General features: G+C 44.5%; 1 protein-coding gene across 5 annotated transcripts in view; it reads right to left on the bottom strand.

Annotated features, from left to right (window-relative positions):
- Positions 1-8: 8 nt before the first annotated feature.
- Positions 9-25939, bottom strand: part of FGGY (FGGY carbohydrate kinase domain containing) — a 336672-nt gene continuing 310741 nt past the window's right edge. For all 5 annotated transcript variants that reach the window (XM_054038431.1, XM_054038430.1, XM_054038429.1 and 2 more), the window contains 2 exons: positions 1542-1603; positions 9-164 (listed from right to left, as the gene is read on the bottom strand). In XM_054038431.1, the coding sequence (XP_053894406.1) occupies positions 83-164; positions 1542-1603 (144 nt within the window). In that variant the 3' untranslated portion in view covers positions 9-82. The remainder of the gene's footprint in view (positions 165-1541; positions 1604-25939) is intronic.

Here is a 25939-nt window from a genome sequence, read left to right on the forward strand (position 1 = left end):
AGACAAAATTCCTATGAACTTTTAATTGGAAACCTCTGGAAATTCTGTGATCCCTGTAGTTCCCAGACTATATGACTGTTGATTATACGCCTTGCATGATGGCTTTATACTCTCTCTGATGTTCAACAAGTTTCAAAAACACTTCATACTTCTTGTCATAAAATCTGTGTTAAAAAAAAAAATTAAACAAATTTCAAGTTCTGAGGCGGTTTAAATACCCCACAATATGCATGTTTACTCTAGCCAGGGAAGCACCAGAAGTGGTTTTGACTCAGTTATAAACGACAAGTTTTATTGGCAGTAGAGAGTCCTGTGTTTTGCCAGAGCTGAGTTTTTACCCAGACAAGTGATTTCAAGTTATAATTATACCTTTCGGTTATCCAAAGCCTAGCTTTGATTTTCAGACACCCTCTCCTATGGCAGAATTCTCTGCTGCTGTAAATGAAGGCGAGTCCATTGACTTTAATGGCACATTGCCCCTTTACACCAACCAACAGAGAGAGCTTAGCCCCAAGGGCCTAATCCTTTTCAAACATGACTAATACCTCCCCTACATTTCGTCAACCCACCCCGTTCTCTGTGCTGTCTCATGCTAAGAGATACTGGCTACTCCTTGTTCCCCTGCTGCCAATGAAGATGAGAGAATCAAGATTTTCACCCTACAAGCCTGGAGAAAACTAAAGCAGCGGCTGCATCACATACAATAATTTATAGTTTCCCTCTAGTGAAAAATGTTTTGCTCTCTCTGACTGACCTTAACATTTTGATTTGTGCTGCATTTTACCATCAACCTCTTCAGTTTCCCTCAGCATCAGAGGGACAAACACTTATTTCACTTTCTAAGCTGTATGAAAAATCAAACTGGATAGTACATGGACCTGAGTATCTGCAAAGCAGGACAGTCTATTAATTTATTTGTAGATCTTCTAATAGGCCTGCAGGTGGCGCTCACACACTTCTACTGCACATTCATCGCCTGCTCTACAGAACTGCTGTCTAGGTTAAGGCTACCGCTACCACAGTTCAGATTTAACCAGAACACATTGATAAGGTTTAGGCATTTTTACTCAATGGAATAGCTCAGAGCCTTGATGCTACGGTGATGGATGCCTTTGAAATACACAGCTGGAATGGAGCTATTCCAGTACAACATATAAAGCACCATAATGCAGGTCCTTAACTAATTCAGCACCTCTGAAATGTGAGTGTCCTTTTCTTTCACCTGAAGACAGTTGTAGTATATGGAGATTATACTGCTATTTTTTTTAACCATGGCTAAAATTTTCAAAAGCACCTCAGTGAATTAGGAGCCTACATCACTTCTGCAAATGGGGCCTAGGCTCCTGAATCATTTTGGCACTTTTGAAAATTTTACCCCATGCCTTTTTACACTTCGTTTGTGACATTTCCCTGCTAACATACAACGTAAATAGGGACACAGATGTTATTGCACTCATACAGGGCTAGAGGCAGACAGGCATATACTTTGGTTGAAGTGATTTCTTCACTCTCATCAATGGATACTTAAAAATCAAGATTACCTTTTATCCCTGTGGTTTGGTAGCACGATTTTCCCGATTTTTCCCATTCTCTCCATGGCCTCCTGTTAAAAGATAAATACAAGCTGGAAATGCCTACTTTAATTTAAAATACTTTTTGACAAGAACAAAGTGTTTCAAAAAACCAATCAGAACATTACTAATGTATTTTGTTTCAGGTTAACAGGCCAGATGTCTTAAAATATGTTCAATCCCATTATATAGCAGTCATGCAAACAACGTACAGTACTATAGACTCTTCAATGAGGCAAAAATCTGTTCCTTTTTCTTACTAAGAATCTGGGGAAGAGTGGACTATCTTTTATTATTTATGGTAACTAGAGGAAATGTTACACACATCCCTGGGGAGCTGATTTCTCTAATAAAGTGGTATTTTAGAAGAGATCTCTTAATCCCTTTTCCTAAGTATCGATTCCCTGAAGCGAGGCAGGCCAAAATGTGCTCCAGAAGCCAAATGTAACTCGTGAAGTTCTGCAATGTAGCTCGCAGCTGTCCTCATCTTCTAGTACTGAGCTGCAGCAGGCAGAACTCCATCCTGATCTGGGTAAGGGCCAAGCAAAGCCAGGTTTGGAGACTCCTGTAGTTCTGAAAAGGGATCCTCTTGGGCAGTCATGCTGCAATCAATAGGCCTCCCTGCAGGTGTCAGGGTATGTGTGGAAGGATCGCTTTGCAGGACTGAGGAATAATTTTGGGGGACTCGCACAAGTAGTCCCATTGGAGTTGGATGGAGTCATCACCTCACGACTGAGGGAAACAAAAATGGCAGGGGCTGTACTATTTCACAGCACATTAGAGCTACAGCCCACAGACAGTTCAATGTCAAAGAGCCAAAGAATCATATAGATCTAATCAGAACACTGCAGGCTTTTTAATTTCCCAAGCAGGAGCCTAAATCTGCCCTGTTATTAGTGCCCGTAGCACAGCGCTCAGAAGTCCAGGTGGCCTAGTGGTTAGTGCACCCAGTTTCCAGTCTCTTGATTCCCAGGCAGAAGGGGGGCAGAGATGTCTGGCCCCTACCCCTGGGCCAAAGGCATCACAGTCTTTGTCTATCTTGGGACCTTGCTCTCAACCAGGTGTGGAAGGGGGATGTGGGCTCAGCCCTCCCTCTCCACCAGGTCCTGGCTCAGGGCCCTTTTGGGGAGCTGTACCAGCAGAGTATGTTTAGATCAAAACTATTTAGGCTCATCTGTGAGCCTACATATGCACACACATAAAGGAAGGTCAGCTTAGATAGATGTTAAACTAACTGAATCCCTAGAGAACACCTCAGAGGCGCCATTTCTGAGGAGATAATGCATTCTCTTCCCATAGACACATGAGGGCTCAGACACCACCACATACCAGCCAGGCTATGATCCTATAGGGAAGGTTTGATGTCCTTTTTAGAAAAATAAATAAACTCCGAGTTTACACACACACACACACACCCTGGTTCTCTGAGCTGCTATAGCCCTTTATGCCATTCAGCATTTAAAAAAAATAGGGGTTGCTCCTCTGGAAATGATCCAGGCTTTAGCGATAAATATTTACGTAGACAGGGTTTATTTTTAAGCTGTTATTCACCTAGTTATGGAGCTTTTCTGGTTTGTTGGGGAGAACACCCACCCACCCACAGAAACCATAGTGAATTAACTGGGGTTTTTAAACTTTGTACTGATCTGCATCACTGCCTGCCTCAGTGGCGGATTAATGATTTTGCCGCCCGTAGGCCCTGAAATAATTGCCGCCTGCCCGCCCACCCCGACTCCACCCTTTCCCCACCCCCATTCCAACCCCTTCCCCAAAGTCCCGCCCCAACTCCACCCCCTCCCTGCCCCTATTGGATCCCTTCCCCAAATCCCCATCCCGGCCCTGCCTCTTCCCCCAGCACATCGCGTTCCCTCTCCTCCCCCCTTCCTCCCTGCCCCGTGAAACAGCTGTTTCGCAGCACAAGCGCTGGGAGGGAAGGGAGAGAAACAGGATGCGGCGGCGCGCTCGCGGAGGCGGAGGTGAGCTGGAGCAGGGGGCGTGGGGCAGGGAGGGGAGCTTCTCCATGGGTGCTCAAATTTGCCGCCCCTGCAAATTTGTCAGCCTAAGCGATAATACGCTGCTGGCCTGCCACCTTCCTTTACTATGTGTTGTTTGTTTGGGCCTAGACCCTGCATGAGCACCCCCTTGTGAAACCCTCTTTTAAATGGGACTCGGCCCTGGTGCCAGGGTCATGCTTGAAGATCCCAACACAGGATGGAGCTTTAGGGATGTTTACACTACCCGCCGGATCGGTGGGCAGCGACCGATCCGGCGGGGATCGATTTATCGCGTCTAGGGCTCAACCCCTGAGCCCTCTCCCGTTGACTCCTATACTCCAGCGGAGAGGCGCAGGCAGAGTCGAGGGGGGAGCGGCAGCAGTCGACTCACCGCGGTGAAGACACCACAGTGAGGCGATTTCAGTACGTCGACTTCAGCGACGTTATTCATGTAGCTGAAGGTGCGTAACTTGATCGATCCCTCCCTCCCCCTACAGTGTAGACCAAGGCTTAGACTGTAAGCCCTTTGCAGCAGGCATGGGTTTTCCCACGTCTGTAACTGCCCAGGCACACTTTGAGGCAACATGGGCTCAGTCCAGCTCTCACTGAAGTCAGGGGGAGTCTTTCCAGCGACTTCAGCACGAGCTGGATTGGGCCCTGTGTGAGAAAGTAACTCATACTAATGTGCAAATCTCAGACAGATTGCGATAAGCACCCCAAAGTTACAATCCTTCTCCAAAGTTTGAAGTCTCCCTTTTTCCTCAGAGTTTTTTCCAATCCCAGGACTTCCCCTATTTTTAAATGTGCCAGTTTCAGCCTGAGGAGTGCTGGAAGCTTCTCCAGGGAGGGCTGGAACCATTTGTGTAGTGGGGGTGCTGACAGCCATTGAATCAAACTGTAAACCCTGTTTATAATGGAAACCACTTCCAGCCAGGGGGTGCGGCAGCACCGTCAGTTCCAGCACCTATGGGCATCTCTGCCGCTTCTTGAGCACAAATAGCTTTAAATTGAGCGTGTGGCTGTATGATCCCTTTGGGCTTGGGTGGGGAGGGTACCATGATTATAATGGGAGTCAGAGAGCAGGATGGAGTAAGGTGTCCTTATTGAAGAAACCTGAAAATAGGTTCTGGCTGTAGTTTAGTTTTCTGAACTGATTCACTCACCCCGACGATACATTTCTTATGTTTTGAAAAACAGAGGAAGCTGGCACCCAAGCTGTCTTTTTAGTCTATCAGGTAAATACTTTTGTATTTTTAAATACATCAGAGTCACATGAATCAATATTTAGGTTAGTGTTATATATACAGTGTAGTGATTTATATATATATAACATTTTATTTATAAATCACTGTTAGTGATTTATATATAGTGTGAACTGATCACAGTCATCGTGACAACATAGCAAAGAGTTAAAAAAAATGGGTAGTCAGCAATTTTCAAATAACAATTCACCCATTTTAGGGTGCTCAAAATGTCCCAAGTGATTACTTACTATACTTTCTTCTTCTCTCTCTTTGTATTTCAATGATTTTTTTGTTTAAAGTCAGCTTGGCCATTATTAATTTGACCAAAAACTTTACTCCCAGAAGAGATGTTATTCAGCAATTTGGGGGGAAAAAAAGAACACTGAAAATATGAATTTATAATGAAAACAGAAACAAAGGAAGATTAGAATTGCCCTACTGAATTAGATTAAATGGTCAATCTACTCCAGTATCCTGTCTCCAACACAGCCTTATATATAGCAAATTCATAATACTGCTGTTCAGAAATAGTTTATTTGTGGTTTACATCCAAATCCATAATGCCAGTCACCAAGAATTGTGCGTTCTGAATTTGAATGATGATATAACTTCTTTGTTTGCCAGTCTAGACTGTACAATGAATACAGTGATTTAAACACAATGAATTCTCTCTTAAAACAAAATATTTTGCAAAATTGCTTTTTAATCATTTCTCTCTTTCCATAAAAGCTACACTATAAATAAACCATGAAAGTTCACATTTGATCGTCATTTCTAAAGGCTGGGCAAGAGGCAAGTGAAGGGGTTTTGCAGAAAAAAATAGAGGCACTGTGGCGCATAAATAAAAGAATGCATTCATGATTACTAACCTTTTGTTATAGTGTCAAAGCTGAGACAGATACAAGCCAGTAAACACCCTGCTTACCAATGAGAAATGTAGCAGAATGGGAATACCCACTTCTGTATGCGGATAGGAGATAAACAGGGCTAGTGAACACAGTTCTCTAAACACCAGTAATGTTTCACAGGAGGACACTGAACTACAATGGTGTGCTGAATAATACCAGTAATGCCCGTTTGTATTCAGAGGTCTAAAGCGAATCTATCTATACTATTTCTAGAGCAAACTCATTCTGTAATGACTAATGATTGAGCTGAATTTCTTTTCTAAGCATGGTCTATGGGCAGAGTTACACATTTAGGACTACATACTGCCCTCAATACACAGCAGATCTCCCAATAATGTCAATGTGAGGTTTGCTGGGTGCCTGAAACCAGTCTTCTTCCAAATTATCCATCACTGAAGTATCTAAGTGATAAACCACTAGTAGAAGTGATTTACACAAACAAGAGCATATATTATTCAAACTGCTTATTTTGAACCCAACAAAGGACTTGAAAACCTACAGGTGGAGCAGAATTGTCCATTGGTCCCATAACACCAATTTCCAGAGAAAACACTATTTTAATACAATAGCTAAAACGTGAAGCAAATTCCAACCTCTGCCCATTTAAAAATGGAAGGAAAGTGAAAAAAATAATCTTTTCAAATCTAAGATGTAAGGGGATGGAACTCGGCAAGGCTCTACACACATTGGGTAACATTTTGAAAAACACCTAAGTGAGTGAGGAACCTAAATCTATAGTGAGTGAGGAACCTAAAACTATAAAAGACCTACTGATTTGGGCTAGCTGACTCAGGCCAGCCATGGGACTTTTGCTGGAATGTAGACATACCCTTAGGCACCATGGGCTAGATCCACAGAGGGATTTAACTGCCACTTTAGATGCCTAAGTCCAAAATTTAAAATGCTTGTTCAGCTGCTCCCTTATCTGGTAGGCACCTAAATTCCAATGGCGTCTAACTTTTCACTGGTAAAGTCCCCTACATTTCTGCTACTGAGCATACTCAAAGCTACCTAAGTCCTGATGCTGCCAACTTACTCAAAGCCTAAGCACCAGTAGGATCCACAAATGTGGCTTTCCCCTGCCTCTCTTGCCTGCATGACCAGATCTGGTAGGTGTTCTCAGGGTCGGCCTAAGAGCATACCTATCAGATCAGACTCCACATAAAGCAAGAGCGGTGAATCGGCCCCCTTACACCCTATAGTCCAGTGTTTAGAGCACTCAGCCAGGATGTGGGGATACATCAGAGCAGGGACTGGAACATGGGTCTCCCAGGGGAGTGCCCTAACAGTTAAGCCAGAGAGTCATAAGAACAGCCATAATGGGTTTCCGTCGGCGGCCTGTACCGGACCTTCGGGGACGGTGTATAGAACAGAGCAATTTGAGGTATCCACCCCGTCTTCTGGCAATCAGAGGTTTAGGGTCACCTCGAGAATACATCTGTGACCATGTTGGCTAACAGCCATTGATGGACCTATCCTCCATGAACTTATCTAGCTCTTTTTTGAACTCAGTTATAATTTTGGCCTTCACAACATGTCACAGCAATGAATTCCACAGGTTGCCTGTGCATTGTGTGAATAAATACTTCCTTTTGTTTGTAATAAACCTGCACCATAGTCTCTGCACATGCTCCCTGCAGAAGCATTTATTGAGGGGAAAGAGTCATTTTGTAATGCTGATGGTTAGGAACTACTTTAAAATTGTCCTTGTAAAAATTCTAAGCAACCTGCTTTTATTTAGGGATCAGTTTGTTTGACAGATTAGTGATCCAGACTGTGTATTATCTGTGCTTATAGGACTCAAATAAACTTATTTATGTAACACTTCCTTACCAGAACATTGCTTTTTGGTGGCATATGACTATATGAAGAAAGTATGTGATGGACTGTCTACTATGTTAACGCTAGTCTCCTTTTTTCCTCAAAGTTGTTTGGGTTATAGGGGCAGATCTTGGCAGAGTGTACAAAGCCTAAAGTCCATAACTCAATTCCCTCTGGCATTTGGATTGTAGCAAGCCAAGTTTCAAATCACGTTATGTATAAATATTAGAGCGATACCAACATTTCAAACTTAAGACCAAAGTGTGAAAATTTGGCTTTTTATTGGTTTAGTGGAAAGCTGGAAAGTTTCACACTGTCCCTTGTATGTTTGTAACCTTAAGACCTCAGGAATCTTTGGCTGTGAATGTGTGTGCTTGCAAGTAAGAGTCAGAGGAGGCAATGGGAAGGTAGGGGAATAGATCTAAAGGATGGATAGTTAAGTGGTTAAGGAACTAGACTTGTCAAATCTCTGCTCTGCCACAGATTTCCCGTGTGAACTTGGGCGAGTCACTTAGCCTCTTTGTGTCTTGGTTCCCCAACCCCCAATGTGGATAATAGCACTGCCTTACCTCAGAGGGATGTTGGGAGGAGAAATGCATTGAAGACTGTGAGACAAGGTGGGTGAGGTAATATCTCTTATTGGACCAACTTCTGTTGGTGAGAGAGACAAGCTTTCGAGCTGCGAAGGGTACTCAGCTAAATACAAGGTTGGACAGATAGTTTGGTACAAGTAGTTAGCATATATTCTAAGGGACCATTCAAGGTGAAGTCCGGGACCGACACGGCTACAACGCTGCATAAATCAATTAACGATTGCGAGGCACTCTGGTGATGGAGGCCATATAGTAGGTTTGATAGAGGAGTAAAAGAAAGAAGGAAACATGAGCCAAAAAGTATTATACCATTAATAAAACCAACCAAGGTTTCCTTGGGAAGGGTGATATTAGGAGTTAAGTGGGGCCTGGTTGATGGACCTTGTATGGGCCTTCCATACCAAGGAAGGATGGTTTTGTGCTTAAGACACTGGACTGGGATACATGAGATCTGCCACAGACTCCTTGTGTGACCTAGGGGATGTAATTTAATCTTTCTGTGCCTTAGTTGCCCATCTGTAAAATGGGCAGCCAGGGCATAGAACCCTTTCTTTCCCCCTAACCCTTGTTTGTCTTGTCTAGGGCAATGGCTCTCAACCTTTCCAGACTACTGTACCCCTTTCAGGAGTCTGATTTGTCTTGCATACCCGCAACTTTCACCTCACTTAAAAACTACTTGATTACAAAATCAGACATCAAAATACAAAAGTGTTACATCACGTTATTACTGAAAAATTGCTGACTTTCTCATTTTTACCATATAATTATAAAATAAATCAACTGGAATATAAATAGTGTACTTACATTTCCGTGTGTAGTATATAGAGCAGTATAAGCAAGCCACTGTCTGTATGAAATTTTAGTTTGTACTGATGTTGCTAGTGCTTTTTATGTAGCCTGTTGTCAAACTAGGCAAATATCTAGATCAGTTGATGTACCCCTTGGAAGACCTCTGCGTACCCTCAAGGGTGTGTGTACCCCTGATTGAGAACCACTGGTCTAGGGTATGTCTACACTGCAATTAATAACCTGCGGTTGGCCCATGCCAGCTGACTCGGGCTAAGAGGCTTTAGTTGTGGTGCAGATATTTGGGCTTGGGCTGGAGCCCAAGCTCTAGTAACCTGCAAGGTGGGAGGGTCCCAGAGCTGAGGCTGCAGCCCAAGACGGAACGTCTACACTGCAACTAAACAGTCCCATATCCATAGATGCTGACTCCATGGGTGCTCCATGGGCTGGAGCACCTACAGGGAAAAAATGGTGGGTTCTGAGCACTCTCGGGCAGCCCCCTTATCAACTTCTCCCCACCCCCGCCCCCGCGCCTCCTGCCTGCTGGCGGGCCCCGTGGATCAGCACCTCCCCTTCCCTCCCAGCACCTCCTGCCCACCGCAATCAGCTGTTTCACGGTGGGCAGGAGGCTGGGAGGGAGAAGAGAGGACGTGGCATGCTCGGGGGAGGGGGCGGAACTGGGTAGGAAGGGGCAGGGTGGGGCCTGGGGGAAGGAATGGAATGAAGGCAGGACCTGGGGTCGAGCACCCCTTGGCATATTGGAAAGTCGGCGCCCGGGCCTGTATCCTGAGCCCCACAAGCTCGAGTCAGCTGGCATGGGCCAGCCATGGATTTTTAACTGCAGTGTAGACCTACACTTAGACTGTAAGCTTCTCAGGGCAGGGACTGTCTCTCCCTATATGTTTGTACCAGGCCTGGCCCAATGAGGCCTCGATCTTAGCTGGAGCCTCCAAGCGTTACAATAATACAAATAAATCTTACACTATACGTGGGTGAATTTCACCCTAAACAAGAAGAGGCAAGAACAGATGTACAAATGGTACCGGGTAACAGCAAAGGCAAATGCAGAAATGGCCACGGTACTAACCAACTCCTCTTCCTAAGCACTTAGCTGTCCCCTGATTCAATGCCTAGCACCAATGCGACGTACCCACCATAGTGGAGTCTCCCAGGGAACCTGCTCTTTCCCCAGACTGGGCAAGCAGATGGACAAAGCCAGAAGAGGAGCAGCAGTGGCAGTGCAGCTGCGGCCGAGGGTGATTGTCGTGCAGGCTAGGATGTTAATCACTTATTCAGGAGGTCAAATTTAGAATGGGAACGAGGCTCGACTCTCACTGTCACATCATCGATCAGCTGGAAAATATGTTTGGGTCTAAGTACTGGCCACACTGTTACTAATTTTAGGTTGTTTTGTTGTTGATTCGACGCCATGCATTTCTGTGATCCCCTGAGTTGCCTGTGACTAACAAATCATTAAGCAGCTGGCTTTGTGGGCGCTTTATAGCTGGCACCTCACCGTGCCCACAGCAGGTCAGATGCCAGTTTGACCGCTTAGGGGTGGTTTCAGTTTACACAGGCAGTGGGAGCAGCCCAACAGTAAGCTCCTGTTTCAGTTTCAAGGATTGTTGGCATTGGGTGCAGTGACTCAGTTGTCTTTGAGCAGTGCATCAGCAGTCCTAACCCCTACACTGGTGTTCAGCAGTCCTTGCCCTGGCATGAGTGTGTATAGCTATCCATATACACATGCGTATGGAGTAATTGTGTCACCCACTGCTGAAATGCAGCTGCTTCTGGGGTGGAACAAAGCAGCTGTGTAACAGCACACAGCAGCACTACCAGAATATTTTAGGAGAGAGAGTGAAGAATACTGTATTTAATTAAAACTGCAGAGGAATATATGCTAACATGTCCCAGACTTGAATGTCTTGTGTTGTTTGGCAGTACGGTCTAATGGCAAGGGCACCAGCCTCGGAGTCAAGCAACCCGAGTGCTAGTCCAGGCTCTGCCGCTAACCTGTTGTGTAACTTTGGTCAAGTCACTTCATCTCTGGGCTTCTTCTCTCACCCGGGAAATGGATTAGACACTAACATTTTATATATATATATGAGGAATGGAGCTAAGGAGAGAGGAGCAGGCGTCTTCTGGGGAAGATGGGGGATGGGTTGGGAGGAAGAGATTAAGAAATCGGCATCTCCTCATTTGGCTATGGATTTGATACAGTATTTTGCTGGTGCAGGATGCAGGTTTATTCAATTGATTTCTTGACACATTCATACTGCACATACAGCTTTCCTCACCTTTAGTTCAAACTTTTATTTGCCATCTGGCAACTGTATTTTTAAATTTTATTTTTGCATCTGTATTTGCTTTATGAGCAGGACGGGGTTTGGTCAATTCATTCCATATGTTCGTTTACTCTCATAACATTTTTTGGCTCTAGCCAATCTATACACATACCTCCCTTAACCCAGTCCCCACACAGTGTCTTCCAACCACGGTCCTGGGGTAACCAGCTGGGATTTTGTCACGAGAACAATTTCTGAAGCCACTTTGCTTCACCATTGTTGCATTAAGAAAACTGTCACATTCTCAGTAGTTCCTACTTCTCTGTGTAAATGCAGCCAATTATTCATTCACATCTTTCCAACCCAGCTCAGTGGACTTGACTTTACCTCCTCCCATTTCAAGTACATTCTTCACTATACTCCAACGGCTGCGTGGAGGTTAATGTGTGAAATCCCAGCTGTATGTTTTGATTTGTGTTTATTTCTTTTCTAGTTACAGTTGCTTGAGAAATGCCAGAAAGCACGTGAGAGTATCCAAGGAACAAGATCACCTTCTATACAGACTGGCTTGTATTAAGGGAATTAACCTGGATAGTTGCTCATATAAAAAAATAGAGGCCTTTAAAAGGTCTTCTGTTATTATAAATAAGGATAAGAGTGAGATGTCAAAACTGAGAGAGTAGGCCTGCATGAAAGTATCAACAGATCTGTGTGTGACAATCCTACCAATATCTATGTAAATAAAAAGTCAAATCTCACTTAACATCAGCTGTAGGTAGCATAGCTTCATCAGGTGAAGTATGCTGCTTTTTGACTTAGCTAGAAGTAGAACCTGGAAGAGTGATGGTCTGGAAAATGAGTTAGTTGGGAATTTAGAACTGGGTGCAGGACTACTTTATCCTTGTGAAGCGCAGCAGAAGGAAGTCAACCGTCCAAGTCTGCAGCTCACTCAATTTCCTGGCTGATGGTATAATCACAATAAAGACAGTTCTTTGGGGATAGAAGGATTAGTCCCCCAATCCTGTAAGCACTGTATTCTGGTCCCCAGACGGACCCTATTCTCAAAATGAGGAACATACACAAGTAAGATATTTTAGAAACCTTTTGACGGTTGAATGACTGATGAAGCTTGAACTGGCAGACGGAAGGGTGATACTGCTGCCAAATGCATTCGGATGGAGGCAACAGAGAATCCTGTCCTTTTAAAGGTAAGTACAGAGACCAGAACATTGTGATTCATGTTGACCAAGGTCACAACTACGTAGCCAGAGAGCACACTGACCTCTTCCACACAGAGTAACACTGCCTCTTTGACACCATGCAAAGCTGCTACAGCGTGTCCTTCAGAGAAAGGCTGCCCTATGCCTCGTGACCAAATGAGCCAGAGAATGGAGTCCTTGTGCCTGTTCACAAACTAGGTTCAAATAGATTTTCATTTTTGACAAGTTGATTCATTATTTGTAATTATCCAAATACTGTATCTAATACAACTATACCCAGCCTACGCCTGTTTCACAGACTATCCTGCTTTGACTGTTAGTGTTATTAGTGAGATTGCATTGGTGCCCAAAATGTGCTAGGTCCTTTCCAAACACAGAAAAAAAAAGAGAGCATATCATCTAACCTTACATTTAAGCTCATCTGTAGCCCCACTGACATAAGCACAAACTTCAATGCTTTGCTAACTTGGGGACTCATCCCCCAATGCAAGGGAGAGATTGTCTTCTCCAGCCCATCTCAATTGGAGTGTCATTACACCCCTCCCTGCCGACATGCCACTCCCTCCCTTGACATAAATAGGTAGCTCACTCAGTAAATAGATAACTGAAGGCTAGATTGGGACTTAATGATCCGCCTGAAGTATGGGGCAGAACGTTGATGCGCTGCCTCTAAAGCAGTCCGGGAGGGAGACTGTGACGTGGAGACGCAATCTCCCTTCTGGTCTCCCTGCTGCTCCAGGGAAGGAGTATACACTACGCTAGGTCTGTACCTGGCATCGTGTGTGCTCTGTGATGCACTAGCACAGCTGTGTTGCTGGAGGGTTAGGTGGAAGCAAAGACTGGGTGCATGCACCACCCACTTGCCCAGGAAGGAACCATAGTGGCTTTGTGGAGCCTGTTCCCTCTCCTGTGTTGCTATGTAAAGTGGGCAGATGGAGCACGCGGGCATCCCCTTACATGCCTGCACCAGCCATGCCACAATTTGTTAGTTTCTTGTAGATTTACTGGAAGATATGGGTCTTCAGGAGGGAGGACATTGTCATAGCCAAGTAGATCACCTCAGGAAGGACATTTCACTGCAGCGGGGGAGTCGGGGAAAAAAGCACATAATGCTTAATGGAGATGCAGCCACATAGCACCTCAAAGCTGGTGGTGCAAAGGGAAGCAAGTATGATACAGTCAGAGAGTTGTGTAGAGCCTCCTCTGACCTCCTTTCTCAGGCTGGTCTACTTAGGAAGCAGGTGCTCCTCAGTGGAATACACCCTTATTCCTACTATTAATTCTCTTGCTACCTCCTTCCTCTCACTGACAAGGGCTCCTTGGAATCTGGAAGGCTCCAGGTTTGTGATGTGCCTTTGGGCTGTAGCAAGGCTGTTGTCTCTCTGTTTCTGCATGTCATCGATCTGCTCTTCCTTTCATCTTTGCTCACCCTGATTGTCTATCGGACAAGTTCCCCCTTGCTCACAGGGCAGCCCGCCGTGCTGACCCGTTTATGTTATTTACGTGGGGAAAGGCTCGGCTTGTATTCAGAAATGCAGCACGAGGAGCTTTGCAGGTGCTGCTGGGGTAAGGAGAATACATCACGCACATTCCAGAGATTGTCGAACTGAATCCAACCATTCTGAAATGAGAATAAAATTTAAGGAAACTCCTTATGGTCTAGTGCTCTTTCAAGATGTGAGCTTGTCCAGTTCTGCTCCCCTGGCTATTATAAATGCTGGCTTGTATCTCTTGGAGAGAGAGTCTGCCAATGGGAAATATAGCTCTCTCTGTTATTAAAACCTCTGTGTAGCTTACAGTGTCTTTTTATATTTCAACAGTCTTTCATGCTGCAGAAAAAAAATGTGGCAAGTCAACTTTTTTGATTATATTTGGAAGAAGCCAGCCATCCTTGTCAACAAATGTCAAAACCTCACATGCCCTTTACCTTAGCTGTCGATCAGGCTTGACATTTTTTTATATGTGAAACAAAACTGACGACTATTAATCTCCACCTGTCCCAGAGCCACAAAAGAGTCTTTGATTTCAGTAATATTACATAACCTGTCTTACTAGCAAACTTAAACGTGTCGCACAGTTTTGCCAGTCGGAATTTTAAAAGGTCTGAGGCATCTCCTTCCTAATGAGACTCCGCAGTGTGGGCCGGGGTCAGCTGACTTGGGTTCACGGGGCTCGGGTTGCAGGGCTATAAAACTGCAGCGTAGACATCTGGGCTCAGGCTGAAGCGTGGCTGTGGGTCCCTCCCCCTGCTTATAGGGTCTCAGACCCAGGGTCCAGCCTGGGCCCGAATGTTTACACTGATATTTTATAACCCCCCAGCCTGAGCGCCGGGAGTCTGCGTCAGCCTACCCGGGCCAGCCGTGGGTGTACATATACCCTTTGAGTGCATTCGTTTTCATTTGGTAAAGAGAGAAAGAGCAGATTTTGTAACGGACTGTGTCCAAAACAATACACAGTTCTGTCTGAAAACATACACGTCAGAATTAAAAGTGCAGTTAGCGTGTAAGTGAGTCATCAAGTGGTTGCAGGATTTGGCTGGCTTGCGGCTGAGATCTAATATAGCACCATCCTGGCTCAGGGGTTATCTTTAAAGTTTAAACCCTGCAGAGGGGAGATCAGTAGGCAAGACCCTTCGATTCAGGCTGGGTTTGTATTTTTTGAAGTTGTTCCCTTAACGCTGGGCAGAGGTGAACCAGTTCCTATCTCTCCTCAACCCCCAGATCTGTCCATAGAGGTAATTTCCTTCACTGAAACCCCAGGCTACTTGCCTTTCCTCTTTTTTATGGGGTCCTTTACTGTTCCCTGCCACTTCCTGTTTTGCTAAGAGCACGTAATTAGCTTGGTCTCCATGCTGGCAGCTAGAGTATTACTTTTGGGGTGAAGCCTATTCCATTCTTTCAATCTAGTGAGGCATTTTAACCCTGTTCTGTCAAATCACATGTGGGGTATATAAAGCTCTTCATAGAGCAGTTGTAGTGAACTAAGGTTAGAACTAGGCGACATCAGCTCCTGAGTTCTAATCCTGCCTGTGCCAGCTACACCCTTTGTGGCCCTGGATAAATCATTTCAGTGGTCTGTGCCTCAGTTTCCCCTTGTGTAAAATGGGAATTAAAACACTCATCTCACTTTGGTATTAAGGGGATTACTTCCTTATTGGGAGATTTGACTCAGTGAGAGTCAGCACAAATATAACATCAGGCATAAAGCTAGACCGACTGAAGAAAAAACACATCCTGCCTTTAACTTCAACTGATTCTAAGAGGGGAATTACACTGCAGCTGAGTATGTTGTTCCTGGTCTGTGGATAAACAGTGTAATTCAGGCCTCATATGTGAGGGGACCATCGAAGCCAATAGAACTGCTCATGGGAGAAAAGATAAACATATGTGTAGATGCTAGCAGGATCGTAGTCCTCCTCTGCATGGAATTCACCTTTAGAAATGAATGAAAATGAACATCATCACCTTGCTGAGATATAAGCAGAGATTGGTGTAGAAATCCATATTACTTACAGCAGTCCAAAGCGAGTGTTACTCAAAATAAGACTAACGGGTGCTGAAGGTATGTGAATGTTTAGCACTTCCACTACTAACGATATTTACAGTTTTCAATCTCTTCCTTAGTGCTTATTTGTCATTTCAGGATTAACGCTTCTTTTGTAAGGACTAGTCAATTGCACAAATACTGCACTGGCTCTAAATCCCAGATTTGTTTCCATTTCCCATTAGCAGCTATTTTGTGCTCTGGAAATTGTTTAATGCGGTGAATCTAAAAAAATAGCTAGTTTTAATTCAAAGGTATTTCTGAGGCTGTGCCAAGATTGGAATGGGGGAGGGGAATTTACAGCAGCATTCTTTGAGGAAAGCTTTCCTCCTTTATAATTTTTCCAAAAACATGTTCCTGTTATTCTAACTTTGCTCTTTTTTCTTGGTCATTGGGTTATTTTGGGTAGATTTATATAAAAATTTGATTAGATTAATAATTATCGCAACTACGCTGTTCTCTCCTGCATTAGAAATCTTTCCCCTTGTATGTCAAAACCGTGGTAGAACTGACCCCTCTTCCCCCTTCTCCCCTCTCCCCCCAACATACGCATCCCACAACTGGAACTACAGGGGCATGTGAACGTGAAAATTGTCAGTCGTTTCATTTTACAGGAGTAGAAGTAACGCAGACCCTTCTAGTCTAGTAATTTAATTTAAATACAAATACAACCCAGCCATGCAAGAGCAAGGATACAGTTAGAACATGGCATTCTGGTAATCCAGCTGTATGTTTTATGATTCTTTCATCTAGTTGCTGGGATGTCATAAAACAGCTTCAGATACGAGTCAAAAAGGCTCAGCCCTTCTAGGTATAACTGCTGCGGCAGCCCTGGTTGTTCTGACTGGGCCAAATACTGGACCCATTGTAGTCAGTGGGAGGTTCCGGTCTGATTTTCAGAGGTCACTTCTCAATGATGTCCAATGGAGTTCTGAGTGCTCAACACTTTGGAAAAACTAGGCCTATTATTTTAGGTGCCTAAATGTGGTTTTAGGTGCCTTAAACTTAGGTGCCCAAGTTTGAAAAGCATGGCCTTTGGAGGTCTGGGGAATGACCAGTGCAGCCATCAACTGGACAAAATGTGAGCACCTCTGCTTTAAAGCTAAGGTTTGATGTCTCTATATTCTCCCCTACTCAACAGGGACACTGCATATTCTGCAAATATTTCACTATTACGCTGTAGTCCATTTCACTGTAAATACATTCTGAAGTGTTTAAAAATGTTGTAAATATAACCATTAAAATATGCACAAACATCTGAGCCACGCTTGCGCTGTTGACATATGGGAGCCATCTTTCAGAGCTGCGTATGATGAAATCAAAATCAGCACGTACAGGAGGTTGGATACAGTTTTAAAACGTGCTTGTTTCCACATGTAGGAAAACGGAAACTGTTGAGTTTCCAAATAGGCGTCACCAGACTGCCTGTGAGTTCAGCTTATTGCCCCTGACTCCACCAGACAAATGTAATAAACAATACCGTGCAATTACAGAGCCCCTTTCATTAATTGCCTTTAATTAAGCCACACAACAACCCTGTGGAATATATAAACATTATTAGATCTGGTTTACAAATGAGTTGGGTGAGGAATAGAGCCGTGGAATGATTTGCTCAAAGCCACAAAGAGAGTCGGTAGCAGAGCTGGGAACAGATTCCGAGAGCTCTAATGCCCCAAGTCCCCCATGTAACATATCTCATCTTCTCAACGGCAAAATCCTGCCCTGTTTTTCTGGAGTGAATTCAGAATAACCTCACTGCTTGGATTTATGCTGGCTGTATAGAAGTGCCTTGGCTACCCTTATGAGAGTGTGTAGTATACAAGCACTACATATGTAGCTACACGTTACAGTGAAAGGCAGGCTGTGGCCACCCTTGTCTCTGTAGCGTGTGGCTACATGTGGCAGTGAAAGGCTTCGGTAGTGGAGAAAGCAGGGAGCTGCGGGAGCCTTTCCCGCTGCCTCCCTGCTGCCAGAGCTTTTCCCTGCTGCTGGGCGCGTAGAGAGCCAAATAGGGTATATACTTTAGGGGTTCAGGCAGGTAGGTACTCTGCTTGCCTAGGGTGTGCCTGCCTGTCTACACTGATATTTATATGTCTGTACTCGGCACACTGCCATAAGTGTACACCGGTAAAACCTGGTCCAATATGTATGCACTATCTCCTATTATTATTCTGCTAGTCAGAGGTCCACAGGCAACTATACCCCTATGTATCCTATTCCAGTGAAAGCTACCAATCCTTTGAACCACTACACTGCAGTAGAGATTTTATTTGTTTTGAGATTTTGTCCTTAAAGCCAAAGTGCAAATCTGATCTCAGGGACACCCATGCAGCCTGACTGAGCAGAGGGCCCTCTCCATTCTGGGTGTTCATTTTTGTTCATATTTGATGAGAAGTTACAATGAGAATGGAGGGGTAGCCGGATCTGTAAAAAGCAACAAAGAGTCTGGTGGCACCTTATAGACTAACAGATGTATTGGAGCATAAGCTTTCGTGGGTGAATACCCACTTCGTCAGATGCATGCGAATGAGAATGGAGACATTTATAAGCAACATGAAACTCTTTCTTGCTGCTAAAGCCTCAGTAGAAATCAACTACACAGTTACAAAATATATGCAATTGTCTCTCCCACACCTGAAGTCCTATTGCGCTGTACTTAAGTAATCCCATTACAAAAATAAGTATATTCCCTAACAACTTCTTCTGCTTGTTGAAGCTATAATCAAAATGATGGCAAATATCACAGATTAGAAGAGACTGAAAAAATACTGTTATGAATTTGGATAGGGAAAAATTAGGCAGAAATATTCAAATGCAGCCACATAAAATGTGCAGGTGAAATATGCATCTTGGAATTAACCACAAAGGGAGGACTAGAGTCATGCTGTGTAATTAAGGGGAGATTGCTCTTGGCAGTGAGCCCTGAGAACCAGTCCCACTCTAACAGCTGCATGGCTTAGTGGAGAAGGCACCAGCTTAGGTCTCATAAGCTTAGGGTTCTAGTCTCACTGCTAGGTGGCCTTTGACAAATAACTACACCACTCTGTGCCTCAGTTTCCCCATCTGAAAAATGGGGATAATGAGGTTGATCTCCATTGTAAAGCATACCAAAATCTACTGAAGAAAAGTGCTACCTAAGAGCTATGTATTGTTAATGGAGCCGAATGCTGAACCTTTTGCACTGTACGTTTTCAAATGGGATAAAACTTTTCTGACCATAGGCAGTTGCACATTTACTTCTCTGATTTTTATAACCCTTGGTCACAAGTAGCTAATTGGATTTGCAAAATATGCCTTTGGGTTTTGTGACAGACCCAGACCAGTAGGGTACAGGAGTCTGGTAGAAGGCAAATATACTGGCCACTGGATGAATAGTTTTCTGTTCCCTGAGTGACCAGAGCAGGGACTGCCCTACAGCAATCAGAACCAATTAAGAGAGGCAAGCTAATTAAGAGACCTGGAGCCAATTAAGAACTTACTAGAATCAATTATGGCAGGCAGGCTAATCAGGACACCTGGTTTATAAAACGACCTCTCATCAGTTAGTGAGGTGGCATACAAGGAGCAGGGAGTGAGAAGGTGTGCTGCCGGAGGACTGAAGAGTACAAGCATGCTCAAGCTTCAGAAGGAAGATCCTGCAGTAAGATTAAAGAAGGAGTTGGGGGAAGGCCATGGGGAAGTAGCCCAGGGAGTTGTAGCTGTCATGCAGCTGATACAGGGGACATTGTAGACAGCTGCTATCCACAGAGCCGTGGTCTGGAACCTGGTGTAGAGGGTGGGTCTGGGTTTCCCCCCCTCCCCTCAACTCCTGATTGGATACAGGAGGAGTTGATCTGGTCTGTGAGAAACACCAGAAGGGAAGGTCTAATTTGGAAAGGGATCTGGCCTGTCCCCGACCCACTAGGTGGGACACGGAGTCTGTGGGGATTGTTCTCTGTTTTCCCCCATGCTGGACAGTGATGAGGTTAGCTGAGTGAACAGCAGGTTTGAGCCTCTAGCAGAAGCGGCCAAACTGCAGGCTCCTGTGAACCTCTGAGGCAAGCAAATCTGCCAAAAAAATGTAGGACCCACCAAGGCAGAGGAGGAACTTTGTCACAGTTTCTCCATATAGATTTTCCACATGCACGTACCCAGTTAGCTCTTTAAGTGCCTGCTGAAAATCTGACTATTTTGAGGAGGGAGGACAGTATGGAAAGGAAAATATAAATAGGCAGAAATTGTCTTACCTGTCAACAGTCATACAGGTCTGGATTGTCACAGCCCCTACCTACAGCACAGCGGAGTAAGACCGTTCACTCTTACTCGGACCTGCTGCAATTACGACTCCAGCTGCCTGGGGGATATAGAGGCTCTGCAGGTAGGTGGGTAGGGAGGGGATGGAGAAGACCAGGGAGTTGAAGGAGCCCTAGCCACACCCACATTTGCTGACCAAAGCAGCTGGCCGAGTGCTGCTCCCCGGAACAGGGTGAAGTAACTTCCTCCTCCCTTAGCGTAAGTGGGAAGGAATTGAGACTCCTTCTCTGGTCTGCTCCTGGAAAAATGCAGCTCCATACACAGAGCACAGTGTAAAGTTAAAATTTAGCCCATGAGGAGCAGTTCTATCAACAAACATTAAACTTCCCTCCTTCTCCTGCTTCCTCACTCCATTCAGTTTTGTTATCCTTCTTCAAGGTGGCTGATGCTGCCTCAGCTGCTCAGAGGAATAAGGGGTGCATAAAGTCTCTCACAGACTGGTGTCTCTGCTACTCATGGAGCTACTTGATGGCACGACTGCGACTGAGTCACAGACAAGCAGAATCCTCGCCATCATCATAAAAACAACAAATAAATAATAGCTACAGCCTATAAACACAACTCGCAAATTAAATGGAGGTTGTGAGTGGTACATTGTATAATCCACTCAAATTAACATCAACTCAGCCTAAAGAGTATCAGATGTTCTTCTGGCCTTAGAAGTTCTGAGACAAACTGTGCATGCAGGAGAATGAGAAGTCAAATGACTCATGACAGAGTTTGTTTTAACATAAATTACTTTTCCTGGCTCCTTGCTTTAGAAAACTGGCCCTTTTTGGAGTTCTCACAGCCACCCCAGGCAGCTGGTCTCGCTAGCCAATGCCCTTCATTTTGCTTACAAAATGTTGGCCTCTACAAGCTTGCATTCATTAGATGAAGGACAGCCAGTTTATTTTAGCATTGTCTTCAACGCAACTATAAATCTCTCCTCTTCCCTGTAATGAATCCAGAGTCCATGCGCCCTGACAGTATCCAGTCAGCAGCACTGCTGTGTGAATGCTTCACAATAATAATATCACATCTAAAAAGAAGTCTATATGACCACTGACCAAAGTGCTACAGCCCATGGTCTAAACCTGGCCTGTTAAAAGGGGGCCAGTACAATGAAGGAGCCACAAACTCAACCTTCATCTCCCTCTGTGTTTAGCTAGAGTACATGGGGAAGGAGAAGAGATAGGAAAAGAACAGATACCGTTTTGGGTTGTGGTTCAAGATCTTCCAGGACCCAGACAGAAAGAAACACCAACAATCCTGATTCAACTATGAAGACTCACGGACTCCAACAAAGTCCAAAGCCTACTAAAGAACAACAGCACTGCACCCACAGGACAAGGAGTCGAGAACCTGGTGAATCATTATAATCGTATGTCAGCCTTGACCACTGACATATTGGCCACTCAAACTGCCCCTTCCTTCCCATCATGCACACAGATCTCCACAGTTTTCTGACACCCTGTGACATATGAACAGAGAGGAGTGGAAACACAAGTGTGAATTGTGGAAAACAGAGACTGATACAGACAGGATGAAATATAATTAATTCCTCCAAGCCTATGCTGAGACTGTATTACAGGCCAAGAGACCGTTTCTGTCAGCCTCCATTGAGGCTGTCAAATTGCGCCCCATTTGCTAACCAGGGTAGTAAACAGCTTCATCAAGCCTAAAAGCCTACAACCAGCATCAGAGCAGAACACCAAGCACTGCAAAGAACTACCATCCTATTTTGCGTATTCAGGATGCCTTCTCGAACAGCATGGATCTACTCTGCCTGCACCCACCAACCAGCAACCCACCTGCATTCCCAGAGTTCAATATATTCACTCACCAAGAAGCTCTACACACCCTAAAGGAGTTCTGAATCAAGACTTGTGAATCCAACCCAGGCCCTATCTGGCTGGTGAAAGACAGTCATAAGCAACCGGTGCCACTCCTGAATGAAACAGCCAAAGCCTCATTCAGAGAGAGAATCTTCTCTTACTACTTCAACACACAGGGCTCTGACCAACAGTGAAGAAACTCATGCTAGATACATCAGTTTTAGCCAAACTACCACACAGTATCAAACCTCCTATTCCTGAGCAAGCTCACAGAATAGATAGCCAAAGGCCAACTATAAAATCATCTAACTGAAGCGAACATTCAAGACCTGGCACAATTTGGATTCAGGCCAGGACACAGAACTGAAACAGCTATAATGGCACTGATGTATGATTTCATCCTGTTAATGCAAGGAGGGCAGACATCCATTTACATCCTCCTGGACCTCTCTGCAGCATTTAACACTGCTGATCATAAGATACTGTTGTCTTAGAGAGATGGCAAGGGTCCATGGTTATGATGGGAAACTGCACCTGCACCATAAAATTCCTCACTTAGGGAGTCCCATAGGGATCAATTCTCCCTCCAGTCCTTTTCAACATCGACATGCAGCTGCTAGGTGAACTGAAGACATGGACTCAAATGCCAGCAATATGCAGATGATATGCAGCTCTACCTATCCTTCACCACACCGCTGTCACCAACATGGTCCAATGCTTAGACAAGGTCAGCTCAAGAACAACTGGCTGAAGTTGAACTTGAGTAAGACTGAGGAGATGCTGGTGGGAAAAGAAAAGCAAGTTTGCAGCTGCACAGCAGTTTCCTTTGGCTGGGGGTACATACCCACGAGTGGTCAATTCACCATGCAGTTTGGGAGTACTCTAGGATTCTTCACTGACACTAAGGGCTCAGATAGCAGCATCTACAAGGAACGCTTTCTGTCATCTTCAATTGTTTATGAGACTTCATCCCATCCTGATGGTTGATGACCTGGTCTCAGTTAATTTCATCTCTGTCACTCCTTGGTTGGAGTACAGCAATGTGATATAAATGGGCATAAAGCCTGCAGTACTTAGGAAACTCCAACTAACACAAAATGCTGCAGCGTGTCACCTCAGTAGCATAGGCTACCATGAGCACGTCAGACCTGCCCTCCATTCTGTATACTGGTTTCCAATAGAATATCAAACGAAGTTCAGAGTCTCAGTCCTTCTTTTCAAGGTGCTCCATGGCCTGGATACCTAGGGGACAGCCTAAAGCTCCAGGATGAAGACCTTGGTCGACAACTCTGTTCCTCTGGCACAATGAAACTTTCTGCAATAAGGGTAAAGCTCACCTGTGCGGGAGACAGAACTTTGTCAGTGGCTGGTCTCAGACTGTGGAATGAATTCTTCCAGGAACTAAGAACCATCACAAACCTCACCTCTTTGACCTTGCCTTATCTAACAATATGGTTGCCAACCATGCAGGATTGTCCTGGAGTCTCCAGGAATTAAAGATTAATCTTTAATTAAAGATTATGTCATGCGATGAAACCTCCAGGAATACATCCAACCAAAATTGGCAACCCTATCTAACAAATACATAGCGTCATAAAAACACCACTACCAATAAAAATCAAAGCAAGACACTTCCCAGCACACAATTCTTCCTCTGCTGAGAAGATGATAGAACAGATGTTAGTCACATTGGTGACATAACGCACTACTGGGAAGCGCTCAGGTATTATGATGATGAGTGCAGTATGAGAACCTATATAGAACAGACCTGGAAAAGAACGAAATGGAGTGAGGGGGAAAAAAGAGGAACAAGAAAGAGAGGAGGATCCCAGGAAGGGAAGAAAAGAGGAAGAGAAGGATCAAAGGGAGGAGACAAAGGATAAATGAGACAGAAGAAAGGTGAGAGGAGGGTGATAGACTTAATGGCAGAAGAAAATTAAAAAGGAAAAGCTTTTCCGAGAAATAGCCAGATGACACAGGGAAGGTATTAGTGTCTGGAGCAGAGTTTCATGAAAAAGAAAAAGGGGACATTCTGGACAGCCTCTGTCATCCCCTTTCTTCTTCTGTCTCATGCTTCTTGTATGCTCTTTCCACCTCTTCTCTGTCTCTCTTCAGAGGGAAATAAGATATGACACACACACACTCCACGAATCAAATGCAAAAAGCCAAAATTCTGACATTTTGCCTCTTGTGAGAAAAGTCTTGGCTGCTCCAATACCTCCATCTCCAAGGACACAAAGACAATAAAAAGAAGCAGAGAACATGAAAGCAAACTGAAAGCAGAGCTAACGTAGCCTCCTCTTGTTCAGTGCAGTACAAGAAATATCCCCTAGGTGGGACTATTGCAAAATTAAACAGACTGTGTTACTACCATTACCAGCAAGTAATGAGTAATGGGCTACAAACAAAGCTTTTACACAAAATATTAAAAAAGTGAACAGCTCATCCCCCAAAGACCCCATTTATTACAAGAGCTTCGAACAACTTAGCATCTTTAAAGCAATTATTCATCTCTTTCACCTAAGCTATGAACCGGCTCCCAAACCAGAGGCGAACACACAACTAATTTATCAGCTGTAAGATGTTCAAGCACAGCTTCCCCCCATTCCAAAGATACAGGGTTCAATGTCTAATCTATGCAAAATTAATAGAGATAACAAGGTATTTCATGCCAACATAAAGGAAGTAACTTGTCAGGGAACACAAGTCCTGGAAGGTTAAATAAGAGCAAAGTGAGTGAAATGAGTTGGCTGGACACAGCAGCCACGTTATAAATATCCTAGGTGTTTAGCTATGCACTGGGGAGGGGGTAGAGAGGTGGGCTTGGTGACAAGTGGGCAGGACAGAGGAAATGGGCATCATCCCCCAACCCCACGTACATCCCAGTCCGACAGAAATCCCCCAGAGGAGACAATAGAGCTTGGAACTGTTTCATCTTTTCTGATCCTTGGGGGTCAATTGGCGACACTCTCTGGTAGCGAAGCTCCAATGGACCCCCACTGCTAGGCAGATGGGGATTTACAACCCCACTGCCTATTTGGTGGCGAGGAGGAGTGGATACCCTCCCCCCATCCTAGATGGGATGATGTGGAATGGAGGCCACTCATCACCTCACAGGAGATGTTCAGCATCTTGCAGATGGGTCAGTATGTATTATATATTGAAGGCTTATAACTGTGCAATAAATGCAGCCCATACGAGGATTACACATTATTAATTTTGTATCATTCTCAACGGAAAACAGTGCTGGTGAAAGGTTGCGGGCCAACGTGCATTCTCTATCTATCCACAAATCAGGAACTGCACAAGCTAATGGTAGTGCAAGCTTCTCTACCAATGTTCTCCCAGTGTGTCTCAATCCTGATATAGAGGAACAACCCCAGGAATAAGGTAGTAGCTAAGTCTCGATGCTGACTGAGTCACTGGCCTTTCTGCTGAGTCTCCCCACAAGAGCACCAATTACTGTAGTGCCAGTTATCATAAGGTTACCTGTCCATGTGAAAATGAATTGAAACCATCAACCAATTTCACATAGGCTCTCTTTATACGCCACTGCCCTGCTTCTGAAGTCAAACCATGCATCACAACACCAGCCCATTACATAGTTGACAACTCACATAAGAGCAGTAAGGGAGCCAAGGACTTGGAATTTTGCACTCCTGGAATTTTGGGTGATGATTGCATAGCTGTGTCTGACAATTAGATACCAAGGAGGTGAAATACATGAGGTAGATCAACAGATGGGAGAGAGGGAGAAATGCATTTGAACTCTGATGAAGAAAATCAATATGCTAATAAAATCAACTTGTTTTTAAATGGTGATAAAAGTGTTAATGATTTTGGACTCTCTCTCTGTTGTTTATA

Source organism: Malaclemys terrapin, chromosome 8, assembly GCF_027887155.1.
Source record: "Malaclemys terrapin pileata isolate rMalTer1 chromosome 8, rMalTer1.hap1, whole genome shotgun sequence".
Taxonomy (NCBI): domain Eukaryota; kingdom Metazoa; phylum Chordata; order Testudines; family Emydidae; genus Malaclemys; species Malaclemys terrapin.